The 13892-nt window shown below is 40.3% G+C and overlaps 1 protein-coding gene across 2 annotated transcripts in view; it reads right to left on the minus strand.

Moving 5' to 3' along the window:
• The window catches only part of mad1l1 (mitotic arrest deficient 1 like 1), a 130274-nt gene that overhangs the window by 84509 nt on the left and 31873 nt on the right, over positions 1 to 13892 (minus strand). For both annotated transcript variants that reach the window (XM_034188279.1, XM_034188278.1), the window contains exons 12-15: positions 11288 to 11428; positions 9925 to 9981; positions 4849 to 4922; positions 4589 to 4679 (exon numbers count right to left, since the gene is read on the minus strand). In XM_034188279.1, coding sequence (XP_034044170.1) covers positions 4589 to 4679; positions 4849 to 4922; positions 9925 to 9981; positions 11288 to 11428 — 363 coding nt within the window. The remainder of the gene's footprint in view (positions 1 to 4588; positions 4680 to 4848; positions 4923 to 9924; positions 9982 to 11287; positions 11429 to 13892) is intronic.

Below are 13892 nucleotides of genomic sequence, written 5' to 3' on the forward strand. Positions count from 1 at the left end.
CATACATATACACACATACATACACACACATACATATACATACATATACACACATACATACACACACATACATATACACACATATACACACATACATACACACACATACATATACACACATACATATACATACACATACATATACACATACACACACATACACATATACATACACATACACATATACATACACATACATATATACATACACATACACATACATACACATACATACACATATACACATACACATACATTGCTTTCATAATCCTAGATAAACACAAGACTCCTGCACATTGTTTAAAATGTTGGTACAGAATAAATAATTACTCATTTGTAAGTACAACTCTGACAAGTGCACAAACTCAGTACAACTCAGACAAGTTTACATCTGAAGACATGGGTCAAATTAAAACAAAAGTTGATGTGGGAGAGTGTGCTACAGTCAGCACAAAACACCAATCATCCACTGCTGTGCCTCTTTATTTGTGGACATAATGCGTTAACACACTGCTGTGACACTCTATTGTACATTCACTGTAGAGAAACAAAGTTGATGCAACCTCTTGCAATTGGGAAAATTATCTCTGTCTAGACACGAGCATCAGAGAAAAGTCAGATTGCAGCAATGTTAAGTGCGTCATTATGCAGTGCATCACAGCACTTCACTTGTTTCACATCATGTTATGTTACAGCCTTATTCCAAAATGAAGTTAATTCATTTTTTTCCTTTAAACTTATACTCACAACACCCCATAACAGCAACATGAAAAAAAGTTTATTTTTGCAAATTTATTAAAAAAAATGTTTTTTTTTTAATAAATTTGCAAAAATAAACTAAGAAATCACACGTACCTAAGTATTCACAGCTTTTACCCAATACTTTGTTGATGCAACTTTGGCAGCAATTACAGCCTCAAGTCTTCTTGAATATGATGCCACAAGCTTGGTGCACCTATCTTTGGACAGTTTTGTCCATTCTTCTTTGCAGCACCTCTCAAGCTCCATCAGGTTGGATGGGGAGAGTTGGTGCACAGACATTTTCAGATCTCTCCAGAGATGTTCAATCAGATCCAGGTCTGGGCTCTGGTTGGGCCACTCAAGAACATTCACAGAGTTGTCCTGAAACCATTCCTTTGATATCTTGGCTGTGTGCGTAGGGTCACTGTCCTGCTGAAAGATGAATCGTTCCTCAGTGGTTTTCATCCAGGATGTCTCTGTACATTTCTGCATTCCTCTTTCCCTCAATCCTGACTTGTCTCCCAGTTCCTACTATTGAAAAACATTCCCACTAGGGATGGATTTGGAATACTGGTTCCTGTTAAGAATCGATAAGAAATGGTTTGATCCACTGACATCAGTAGCCTTTTTGCTTAACAATTCCCTTATAGGTCCTTCAGTTCACATTACGCCGGGGCGGCCATTGTTTTTGAGGGTGTTTATCAGGAAAATGATCATTTCTCTACGTCATTTCTTGCTGGTTCTCTGCTTCGCTGCTTTTCAGAAGAGGCAGGTCCGCAATTTCTTCATTAACTCCCCTAAAAGCCATTTAAAGATGTCAATTGTGAGTCACCATTGTGCAGATTAAAGTCACTAACTGGGACTCCTGTCTTTCAGGAAAACGAGAATCATCCTCCGCTATGTTCCTGTTTTGTGGGACTAACTGCACAGCTTCAAACGCTGCGCGGTTCTCTGCCAAGTAAAGTTGGAAAAATAGATTTCGGTCAGAATTAATAACTTCAAAGCAAACCACTGTTAAATCAAATGACAGCTCCTTCCAAACATTGTAATATTGACAACAAACTGCAACAGACCAAAGCTGTTTTTTTTTACTCCTCCCAAAATGAGATGTCCTGCATTCGTTATGAAATACATCCTGACGTGCAGCGCAGCCGGCTGCATGAGCTCAGATCATGGCTATGGGGTTACAGCTCTCTCATTAATACCTAAAAGGAAATGCTTTTGACAAAAACTACAGATTTTGTTTTTTTGTTTTTTTCTATTTATGTCCAGAGATTTAGGATCCATCATGTACAGATGTTATTTATGTCCAGAGATCAAGGATCCAGTGACCATTTTCATATTTACTTACTTTTAAGACTCAATAAATTCACAAGAGGTATTGATAAGGGAATCAATAAGGAATTGGATTGATAAGCAGAATCAATAATGGTATCCACATCAATAACATCTTATCAATACCCATCCCTAATCGCCACAGCATGATGCTGCCACCACCATGCTTCATTGTACGGATGGTGCCTGGTTTCCTCCAAACATGACATTTTAACAGGCTGTGTTCATGACTAATGGACGTGCACGTACACTAAGTCTTCTCACAGTGGAGAGCAGCTGCTGTTTTTACCGTGACTGCATCAAAATGAAGTTACCACTTAAAAATAGATTATCATAACATGACATCACGCTGATGTAAACATTGCAGTTAATCTGCGACTGTGTTCTTAACTTTAGCAGCTACATTCCATTCAACAGCACGCTGGGATGTTTCCTCAAAGCTGAATAAATACTATCGGAATCACTCAGATTAACGAGTACTCACGAGTAATTTGCTTTTGACAGTCACCATAGCTGTTTGTTGCGATTGCCGTATACTTTGAGCCAGTCATGGAAGTGCACAAAGTAACTCCTGGTGTATCATCAGATGGTCACTAACAGCCTAAATCTAAGTTGTTATGATTTCTGTGTGACATGTCCTACTTCTGGAAAAACTGAGTGAGGAAAGCCACAAAGACACTCATAACAAATCTAAAGAAGTTATAGGCATCTGTGGTTGCGTTTGTAGAAACTGCGCAGTGTAACTTTTGACTGTTGCATCAGCGGTTATGAAGCTTCATGGTGGAGTGCCACAGAGAAGGATTTTCTTAAAAAGATGTGAAATTTCAGCTACGGTTTGCCAGAAGGTACATGAGAGATTTGATCTGTTTTGTTGCATGAAAATCCTTCTCTGCAACCACTTCACTAAGAGGCTGTGAGAGCTACAAATGCTCCCTTTGGCGTCAAACTGTTTGCGTTAAACAGTTATGACCTTGTGTTTGAACTTTTATGGTCACCCAAGGTCACAGGTCAGGTGACCAACAAATAATGAATGTGATATATGACTTCCTGTTAGTGTTTAACATTATCCACAGCTGTATGTTTAACCAATTCATTGGAATGGCCATTCTATAAACCCCAATATACACCCACTAAGCTGAAATTCTGACCTCAGTTTGTGAGTGACCTCTAACCAAATTTTATCCCTGGCTGGCCACACGGGGATCATGGTAAGTCTGCGGGTGCATGCATCTGTCCATCATGTTTTTTTTCTTGCAACACTATAGCTTAACAACTTATCCAATACATTCCACAATTGATAAGACAACAGATGCTCAAAATGCCTTACAGTGATGACTCACATTTACTTACACAGCCATGACCGGTACCCATTCTTACAGATGGGTGGAATGAGACAACACAGATTAAATGTCTTTTCCAACGCCACAGACAGATCTTGAAGGGGACTGAACTCAGGTCTATATGCCAGCCGGCCAGCTCCTTAGCCACTGAACTACACGCATAATCATATACGAGGTTTTGGGTTATACAACACTAGACTCAGTCTGTGCATGCATGTTCATCCTTTTTGTGGCTTACGACTGTGACTTATACATGAATGCTTCAGTTGCTACTGGTGGCTGCGTGTGATACCGCTGTGCTTAAATACAATGATGGTTAAATATGCAATGAAATTTTAATTCATTAAAACAGCCATTCTGTTGTGGGTGTTCAACAAAACATTCCTCTTCAAGCATTCACTAATCTGGCCACTGAATATATTCTGGAGGACTCATAAAAACAGCGTCCTAAATGACCTGATGCACTGACAGAGTAAGAAACCTGTGTGCATGTATACCTCGCGCACACAGATATCAACTGCCTTAAAAGTGGAGGTCATGCTTGAGAACACATGAATTGCATTCACCCTACGGCGAAATGGAAAAAACACGGTTGCCCACACAGACGTTTCATTAAAATTCTCCGGTAGGCTTAGTTTGCCACAGTGTGACTCAGGGGAGTTAAGAGGGCCTGACTGAGAAGAAAACAAACACACACGCACACACACACACACACAATTTAAAAAAGGGTTGGGCATAAATTGAGGAAGCCAGCTGAGTAACTTTGGAAGATGAAAGTAACCGGATTAGATGCTTGCATGCAGCTGTGCACGTTTGTGACTGTGTGTCTCTTCTAGATTTCTTAAGTTTACATCTCCGTGTTCGTCCTAATCCCTTCAGCCAATAAGAATGTCATATCAGCCATTAAGTTCTACAACTTTTCCACTTGATGCCACTAAAAAAAAAAAAAAAAAAAAAAAAAAAAAAAAAAAAAAAAAAAAAAAAAAAATCACACCTGGGTCCAATTGTGTTTGAAAAACTGTCAGAAACAGGACATATTTGTGCGAATCAATCTGCAGTGTCAGGTGGACTTGGCTGCCACCCCTGGGGTTATTAAATTGGTTTCTTTGTGCCAGACACGTAAATCCATCACAGAAAACAGTTGCAGGGAAGTCATTTGAAGTTGAACAGACCTGTAGATTGTGTCTCTCCAACCTCAACTCCAGAATGTTGTTCTGCTCCTCCAAACGCTGCCGCTCTCCCTCCAAATCTTCAATCTTTAGTCTCAAAAATGCACAAACACATTAAAATTCAGTACCTTATTCATATCCATCAAGCAGAATGAACTCCATGCAGATCACAGTGTTAATCCTGGTTGGCACAACAATGAATATTTCATGTTTCGGCCATTAAAGTATTTGCGGCACAGTCTTGGTGGTGGTGTGTTAACTACCTGAGTATGCCGACCTCTTCTTTGCTCACTGAAGAAGGTTGCTGGCTCTTTACAGAGTCCAGCTCCAGCTCCATCTAGGACACACAGAAGGAAAATGGACCTATTGCACAAACAGACTGCTTTTGGCCCAGTGCCTGGGAAAAACCTTTTGGTTCATCCTGAGACCTCTATTACAGTCTGCTGCTATCTTTCTTGACAGGTACTGCAAAAAATGGAAATACCCTTGAGACAACTTCAGCCACCTGACTTGTTTTCCACCTCAATGTCCTACTCTTTCTTGCCCTACTGGTACATTTTCTTCTGCCTGCAGCTGCGTTTTTCTCTGATCTCTCACACTTCTCCTCAAATACTCCTAATTTGCATTTGCACAGCCATTTCTGCGTTTCTCTGACGGCATTCGTCTGTGCCTCAGCTCGTCCTTGCTCCTAACGTTCCATAGATGGATAAGTAATTACTACTATACCAAACAGGTGGATTTCACGCGTCAATTCTTATTGCCATGGCTATGCTGATGTGTCCTTGGTAACAAGGAGCAATGAAAGGAGCGTAAATCACTGAAAGCACAACACACAAACCTATTCACACTGTGTAAGCAAGTGGAAGTCATACATGCCAGTTCAGCTTTATCTCAGGAGTTTAATTTTTCAGATCTTTTCTGCCATTTTATAAAACATCAAATTGTGTTAGTATTTCTCACAGATGCGGACACGGTAAAATTTGTTCACACACTGCACATACTTTTAAAAGAAACTTGCCAAGAAAGACCTGCTCAGTTCAGTGAGAATTTCATCAGAGGGAGCCGATGTGCTTGGATCACAAGCAGTTACCCGAGTGGGAAATGAGCCGTGGGAATGTCAGGTCCCACTTTGATGAACATGCATCCTGAAAAGTGGCACCTTTGTCTGTAAAATCAGCTCTTTAATTTGAGATTGTTGTGCATTGTTGTACTGTACTTTTTAGTACTGGCATATTCATTATAAAGTTACTATGATTATCACTGTTAATGATGTGTAACTTGTTTTGGGATATAAGTTGTAACAGAGTATAAGTCACAGGAGCTCCTAAACTAGTAAAATAAAAAAAATAAAAAAAAAGAGAGAGAGAGAAGGAAAATACAATACCTTGTCAAACATTAAGGGTCCATTAGAGTGCCTATGAAGAATCTGTATATTTCATCGTGTTGTGATCTTGTTTTAACTATGGTGAATAAGGGTGAAGCGATACATCAGATATTGTATTAATTGCATTGTGGGGCCTGTACAAATTGTATCATATTTTGAAACGAGTCTCACAATACCAAAAAAAAAAAAAAAAAAAAATCAATGACTGCATAGAAGAAATACTAATCACTTGCATGACAAGCATATACAATTTACACAATATACAAACAGGAAACAGATAACGTCAAGGATTGCGATTTATATTTCAGAATAATTTGTTTCTTTAAAGTTAAACATTCACCACAGATTATAATTACATATTGTGATATCTACTGATTTGTGGAGCTAGGGTATCGTTCCACCCCTAACAGTAGGATTTTTTCCATTCTTTTCTATCGCAAACTGACAAACTTTGTTGTTCCTCTGCATTGCAGATGAACCTGTATTGTTGTTGTACACGCTGAATGGAATGTGTTCTTCCATCTGACGCAGATGCTCAAAGTGCTTTACAATGATGCCTCACATTCACCAGTTCACTCTGTCTGCGGGTGCATGCATCTGTCCATCATGTTTTTTTTCTTGCAACACTATAGCTTAACAACTTATCCAATACATTCCACAACTGATAAGACAACAGATGCTCAAAACGCCTTACAGTGATGACTCACATTTACTTCCACAGCCATGACCGGTACCCATTCTTACAGATGGGTGGAATGAGACAACACAGATTAAGTGTCTTTTCCAACGCCACAGACAGATCTTGAAGGGGACTGAACTCAGGTCTATATGCCGGCCGGCCAGCTCCTTATCCACTGAACTACACGCATAATCATATACGAGGTTTTGGGTTATACAACACTAGACTCAGTCTGTGCATGCATGTTCATCCTTTTTGTGGCTTACGACTGTGACTTATACATGAATGCTTCAGTTGCTACTGGTGGCTGCGTGTGATACCGCTGTGCTTAAATACAATGACAGTTAAAGATGCAATGAAATTTTAATTCATTAAAACAGCCTCTGTTGCCACATGCACAAACACACACACACACTGACACATACACAAACTGATATCTGCCATTCAATGCGTTCAACTGTACATCAAGAGCAACTTTGGGTTTAAGGACGTTGCTCAGGAGACCTTATCAATTTTCCCATCTGATGAAGAATCAAAACTGCCATGGTTGTGCAACAATTGCAGAAGTGCTACGAGTGTTTTTGCACACCTGGTACAAGTCCGGCGGTTCATTCACAGGAAAAGAGATCTTCACTCACCAGTTTGCCGTGGCTACAGATTGTGACCTTCTCGGGGACATATCCGTAAATGTGAGAATGGGTTTAAGGATACCATGACTGTCCCAGAGGTGATACCGCACATTTAATCCGGGCAAGATACTGTACAACTGCCATAACATTAATGAGGACTCAGACCCCGGAGTCAGATCCGGTGCTGACAGCCGAGTCCGTGTCTGTGCCCCGTTGATGGAGCTCAAAATGTAATTCACCATTATGCCTTATTTTCGTAAGTTGGAAGGTGAATGGCAGCTTCCTTAGTATAACAAAGGAATGGAAGCTGCTGTGTACAAGATCATACCACCCATATCAAGTGTTCCTCCTGTTGGGATGGTTGACTGTTTTTATAACATCACACAAAATGATATTAAATAACATGTACTGCATCAGACTTGATTGTTAAATGTTTTTAATCTGCAAATGAAAATGAAAATCTCTCCAATATGATCTGTCAGCTTTGCGTATCTGGAAGAAGCAATTTTACTCACATTCTGTGTTGCACAACTGCTAAAGTTCTGTCAAGCTGTGTAGGAGTGATCAAGTGAACAAAATTTCCAAATCCAGTCACAAACTCGATAAGACTGATATCTGGACTCCGAGTTTGTGTCTCCAGGATATTAACATCTATCCAGCACTTATTGCGCAGATTTGGCTTTACGACTGGAGTCGTCAGGATATTCCTGTATTTTTCTGCATTAATGATCCCCCCTCCATCCTAAAAAGCCTCCCAGGACATGCAGCGGAGAAGGATTCCCACAGCGTGACGCTGCCTCCAACATGTTTCACAGTCAGGACTGTGTGTGTACAACGCCTTTTCATCTGATCATCAAGAAGCTGAATTTTGGTCTCATCAAACCACGGCACTTTCTACCAGCTGACTTCAGACTCTCTTGCATGTTGGCTGGCCGAACTGAGCAAAGATTTAATATGTCGTCTTAAAAATATGTCTCTCTCTGTCACTCAACTCCATGTGATATACTGTGATGAGAAATTTTCTTGTATTAAATCTATGACATCAGATTTGAAATCATTTCAGAGTTGTCGGGAGCATCCCTTTGTCTTCATGGTGTAGGATTTGCCACAAAACTGACTTATGACAAGTATAAATCAACCAACAACAGGTGTATTTATCAGTTAAAACCCTTTAACTAAACAGAGGTTATTCTCTGAACCAATCAAGAAAATATTAATCTGTCATTAACCTCTGGATCTGTTCCGAAATGTTTTAAATCTGCAGTGATTAAACCATTACTTAAGAAATCTAATCTTGACCCTAGTGTATTGAAAAATTACAGGCCGATATCAAATCTATCATTCTGTTCCAAAATTTTAGAAAAGGTAATTTCACGGCAGCTCGTAGACCACCTCACTGAGCTGCTGCAGTCTGCTTTTAGGAAATATCATTCCACAGAGACAGCGCTCACTAAAGTAGTGAATGATCTTCTGCGAGCAATGGACTCAGACACCACTACGGTTTTGGTGTTGTTAGATCTCAGTGCTGTGTTTGATACAGTGGATCATCATATTTTGCTCGATAGGTTGGAGAATCTTTTTGGGATTACTGGAAGTGACCTTGCCTGGTTGATGTTATATCTGTCCAGTTGCTCTCAATGTGTTTTCTATAATAACACTACCTCTAACCTTAGTGACATGAGATTTGGTGTTCCACAGGGATCTGTTTTAGGCCCCTTGCTTTTCTCCCTGTATGGCATCAGTTTGACCAGCTGGCACTCGGCCTTTGTCCGTATGTACATCATACGGACAAAAAGAGGAACCTTGGGGTAATTTCTGATCCCACGCTGTCTTTTGACCTCAACATCAGGGATGTTACCAGGACTTCTTTTACCATCTGCAAAATATAGCGAGGAACGGCCCCATCCTGTCTATGGCTGATGCTGAGACCGTGATTTATGCTTTTGTTTCTTCTAGACTAGATTATTGTAATGTTCTATTTTTAGGGTTACCGCAGTGCAGCATTAGGGGTCTTTAGCTGGTTCAAAATGCTGCCGCCAGATTGTTGACACATAGCACAAGGTCTGAACATATCACACCCATTTTAGCATCCTTGCACTGGCTCCCTGTCTCTGTGAGAGCAGATTTTAAGGTTTTGTTATTGACTTATAGTTCATGGACTGGTGCCATCTTATCTGGCTGATCTGGTGGAACTTTACGTGCCGGCCCAGGCTTTGCGGTCGCAGGATGCAGGACTTCTCTGTGTTCTCAGGGTGAAGAAGTCAGCAGGTCAAAGAGCCTTTTCTCATCGTGCACCCACCCTGTGGAACAGTCTTCCTGCGACTGTGAGGCAGTCAGAGTCCGTGGATATTTTTAAGTCAAGACTGAAAATCCATTTTTATTCTCTTTCTTATGAATAGTATTAATTTTTTTTTAATCTGTTTTATTCTTTTATTTCTGCTTTTAATTATGTATTTGAAATTTTTTATTCATTTTAAATTATTTATTTAAATTTTATGTTGTATTGTTTCATGTAAGGCGCCTTGAGATGGCTTTGCTGGGATTTGGCGCATTATAAGCTAATTAAATTAATTTAAAAAATTCAATTCGATAAATCAATGAGGAAAATTATTGTTAGTTGCAGTCCTAGTACAGTAGAGATTCTCACCGCATGCAGCTGTAGTTTGAGAGTCCTGGTATCCTCCTGTGCTTTGGTCAGCAGGGCCTGGAAGATTGGACGGGGGGGGGGGGGGGGGGGTATAGTGTTAACAAAAAAAAGTAAATTAAGTAAAAACCACATGACTGCACTGTAGAGCAACATATCTCCATTAAATGAGACTTGATCTCACCATCATTAGTCAGCCTTTGTTACGAGTAATGTTTGTTAATATGAATTATTGGCGCCAAATTTCATCTTCTGAGACATGCTCCAGGTGCACGCATTACAAGTGGTGTTTTAAGTACTCAAATGTATTTTACTTTTTTCTTCATCTGCTGTAGGAGAATCCTGAAGACTCCCAAAAAAGCTGAACACAGTCATGTTGCCATGCGATGTTTATAACTGGTATGTGGTACAACGTATTGTCCATATAATAGAATTTAGTGTTAAAGCGGAGAAAACAAAAGGATTTTAAGACTTCAAACTACAAATTTGCACTTGTCCGTTTTGGACATAAGAGCTTTGTTCCGGGAGAAGTAAACAGACAGCGAGCATCTGCCGTAGACTTCAGTGTCAGTTAAAGCACAGATTATCTCAATCAGTAGCCAATTTAAAGGTGCCTTGACACTTGCATGCATTTTGGCTCCGCACTCCCGCGCACTTCATTGTGACAATACCACCTGTGTTCCTAGCTGGATGTCGCAGTTTGTGCCGCTGAACGCTGCATATATAAAATAATTATTTTGTAGCGGATGAATCATTTTCTCTCAGAGTGTGGCTGATGAAAACACCTCTAATTGCTTCCGGAATCACAGAGGACCGATACAGCTGCAGCTTTTCTCTCTCCCTCTCTCGTGCGCTTCATGAGGTGGAGAACGCATTTGGAATAGTCTAAAATGTAATTATTTGTAATGTTTATATCGCAATGGCTTGGTAAAACAGTTGCACGTTCATTCCTTCTTATGAGTATCTGTAAAATGAAGTTTATGATAGATTTAACATCTTGTTATAATCGTTCAGATGAGCTGTGCTGTGATGCGGTGCGCTGACGCAGTGACTCCCACTCCCACTCAGTGTTTTATAATTGTTTGCGCAATGTTCACATGAAGTTCACATAATTAATGCGACAGATTTTGAGGATTATAAAATTTTGTTTTTCTTTGCACACTTGTACGAAGCCACACACAGTTTGACTTTACAATGAGGTTACTCTCCTGTGTCAAGGCACATTAAGAGTTCAAATCTGAACTTCATAGTCAAATTACCCCCCACCCCCCACTAAATGCACACACACACCCTTTGTATGTGTTGCTCTGTTTTTATGAAACCAGGAAGCATTTGTTCACATTCATGTAAATGCATGAAAACCCACCTCCATCTCCACATTTTGGCTCTGTGTCTTCTGCAGCATTTCCTCTGCCTCCTTGAGCCGCTTGCCGAGTTGTGGGGCATACTCTGTAGGCGTAAATTCACTGTCATATGACTCTAGAATGGAACGCATTCCATCACGCTCCTGCAAAATACATATACATCAACATAAATGCAAAAATTGGAAATCTGCTGACAATTTGTCATGCAGCCACGACACTGAAATTGAGCTACTGCATATGTAATACTTTCACACTGACGTGAGAGTAACTGACATTTTATGATTTGTCTGTGATGTGCCACTATGGCAGGTAAATGTTTTTTGTTTTTTTTTGCAAAAGCAGAACAAAGTATTCTGTGCCATTCTCATCCCAGCTGTGACAAGAGAGGCTGGAGTTTACGTTCATGCTCATCTGTATTTCTTCTAACGTAATAAATCAAAGTCAAACATCTCTACAGACAAAAGAAAGAATAAATCAAAAAATTTACATCAGAAAAATGTCTGCAAATGAAACATAAAATATTAGGCTGCCTCTGACTTATCTGAGATGAGATCTTTTCTTTTTTTCCCTTCTCTAATAATGGAATGAAAGACGAGTAAATCAAAACAAGTAGCTGCTTCACACAGAGAAACGTTTCTCTACAAACTCATGATTACCAGTTTGTGTCTCCATGCATGGACAAATTTAGACACGCACACACACAGACACACGAATTGTACTGTTACTGTGAGCACAGATTTTAAGGTTTTGCCATCGACTTGCAGTACAGAAGCCTGGATGGTTTTATATCCTCTCATCTTATGGAATGTGTTAAGCCATTCCGTGCCTTGCGGTCTCAAGATGTAGACTCACTTTGTGCTCCTACGGTTAATTAAAAAGACGATGGCAGGCAGTGAACAGTTTCCTTATGGTGCTCTGACCAAAGGGAACGCTCTGCCTCACCAGAAACCCGAACCACCTCAGCTGGCTCCTTGTGATGTGAAGAAGCAGCTGCTCTACTCCGAGTCGCTCCTGACTATTCGAGCCCTCTCCCTAAGTGTAAGCCCAGATACTCAACAGAGGAATCTCATTTCTGCCGTGAGCATCCACAGCCTTTTGGTCATTCCCAAAATTCATGACCACAGGCGATGATAGGAGCGTAAATCGACATAAACAGGGTCTCATCTTTTGGCTCAGGTGATTATTATAATCTAAATATCACTTTTGGTGTAATAAAATTATTGCACTAATGCAATTTTATGATCACAAATTAGTCAAAGCAACACACAGGGCCCTAGATTTGTTTCCCAGTTGTGATGTCCCATGTTGACTTAGTCTACAGGTGCCCTATATGCCTGCATCCTTCCAACATCCTCCAAGTGGGTGGGCGAGCTGCAACGGTACTATTCTGGGTCCCAATGCACTGAAAGGTGTATCTGAAGATCTAAAAAAAAAAATACTGTCTGTGAAACAACTCTGTGAAAAGTCTGCAGGGAAGTGACTGCAAGGAAAGATCTGCTGACTACAGGGAAAGTCCACTATCTTGGATCTTTTTGGGTGCGCATAAGACCAATGGGCCAATTACGAGTTTTGGCAGTGTCTGCGGTGGTATCTGTCAAGCTTACCTAGGTTTCTTAACACATAGCTATATCCTCTGTTGACTGGTGGTGGAGGGGTGGGTGCCCTGTGTAACACATGTGGACCGCCCAAGGTGATTCAGGGCTACTAAAGCTGGTGGGGGAGCTGTAAATATGGTACTACTCTGTGTCCCACTATGGTGGCGATATATCAGTTGTCTGTCTGTGCGGTTGCCAACTAGGAGCAAAGGAAACCAAAATTTTGCGAGAATGTGTGAACTTGTGACTCAATGGGTGCAATGTTGAGAAATGTTGGAATCTCAGAATGCAAAAGATGGAGAACTACACCCTACTTTTTCTGGGTCAGGCTCAATATTTAATTTAATTTAATTTATATATTTAATTTAGTTTTCATTTATGTAGCAGCAAATCACAACAAAGTTGCCTCAAGGCGCTTCACACAAGTATGGTCTAACCTTACCAACCTCTAGAGTAAGCACACAGGTGACAGTGGTAAGGAAAAACTCCCCCTGATGATACTGAGGAAGAAACCTCCAGCAGACCAGAGTCAAAGGATTGACCCTCTGCTTGGACCATGCTATCGACAAAACTGACAATACAAGAAATTACACAGGAAATTTGGGGAGATTTTGGGAGTCCATGCTGGTGCACAAGATGGGAGGCCTGCACCTTAAACAGAGAGGAAAATAAAACAGAATCAGGTGGCAGAAAGATAGCAAATACAGTATAATTTATCAGCATTTAGCAACAACAAAAACAGAAGAAATAATAAGGTGGTCGCCGGCCACTAGCCCTAAGCTTCACTAAAAGACCCAGACTTTAGATAAATTTGAGGAAGCATCACATATCAGTACATAAATGGCTTAAAGGCACCTGATAAACTGTAAGAATAATGAGCCGCAAATACCATAAGATTAGTTCCTAGGTTACCATACGAAAACAAATTATAACCCTAATCTAATTTAGCATGAGAGTCGCCAGATCAAAACCAATTTAATCTATTAGAAGATGATTGAAGCAGGTTCATTTA

The sequence above is a fragment of the Thalassophryne amazonica genome, chromosome 15, assembly GCF_902500255.1.
Source record: "Thalassophryne amazonica chromosome 15, fThaAma1.1, whole genome shotgun sequence".
NCBI classification, from domain to species: domain Eukaryota; kingdom Metazoa; phylum Chordata; class Actinopteri; order Batrachoidiformes; family Batrachoididae; genus Thalassophryne; species Thalassophryne amazonica.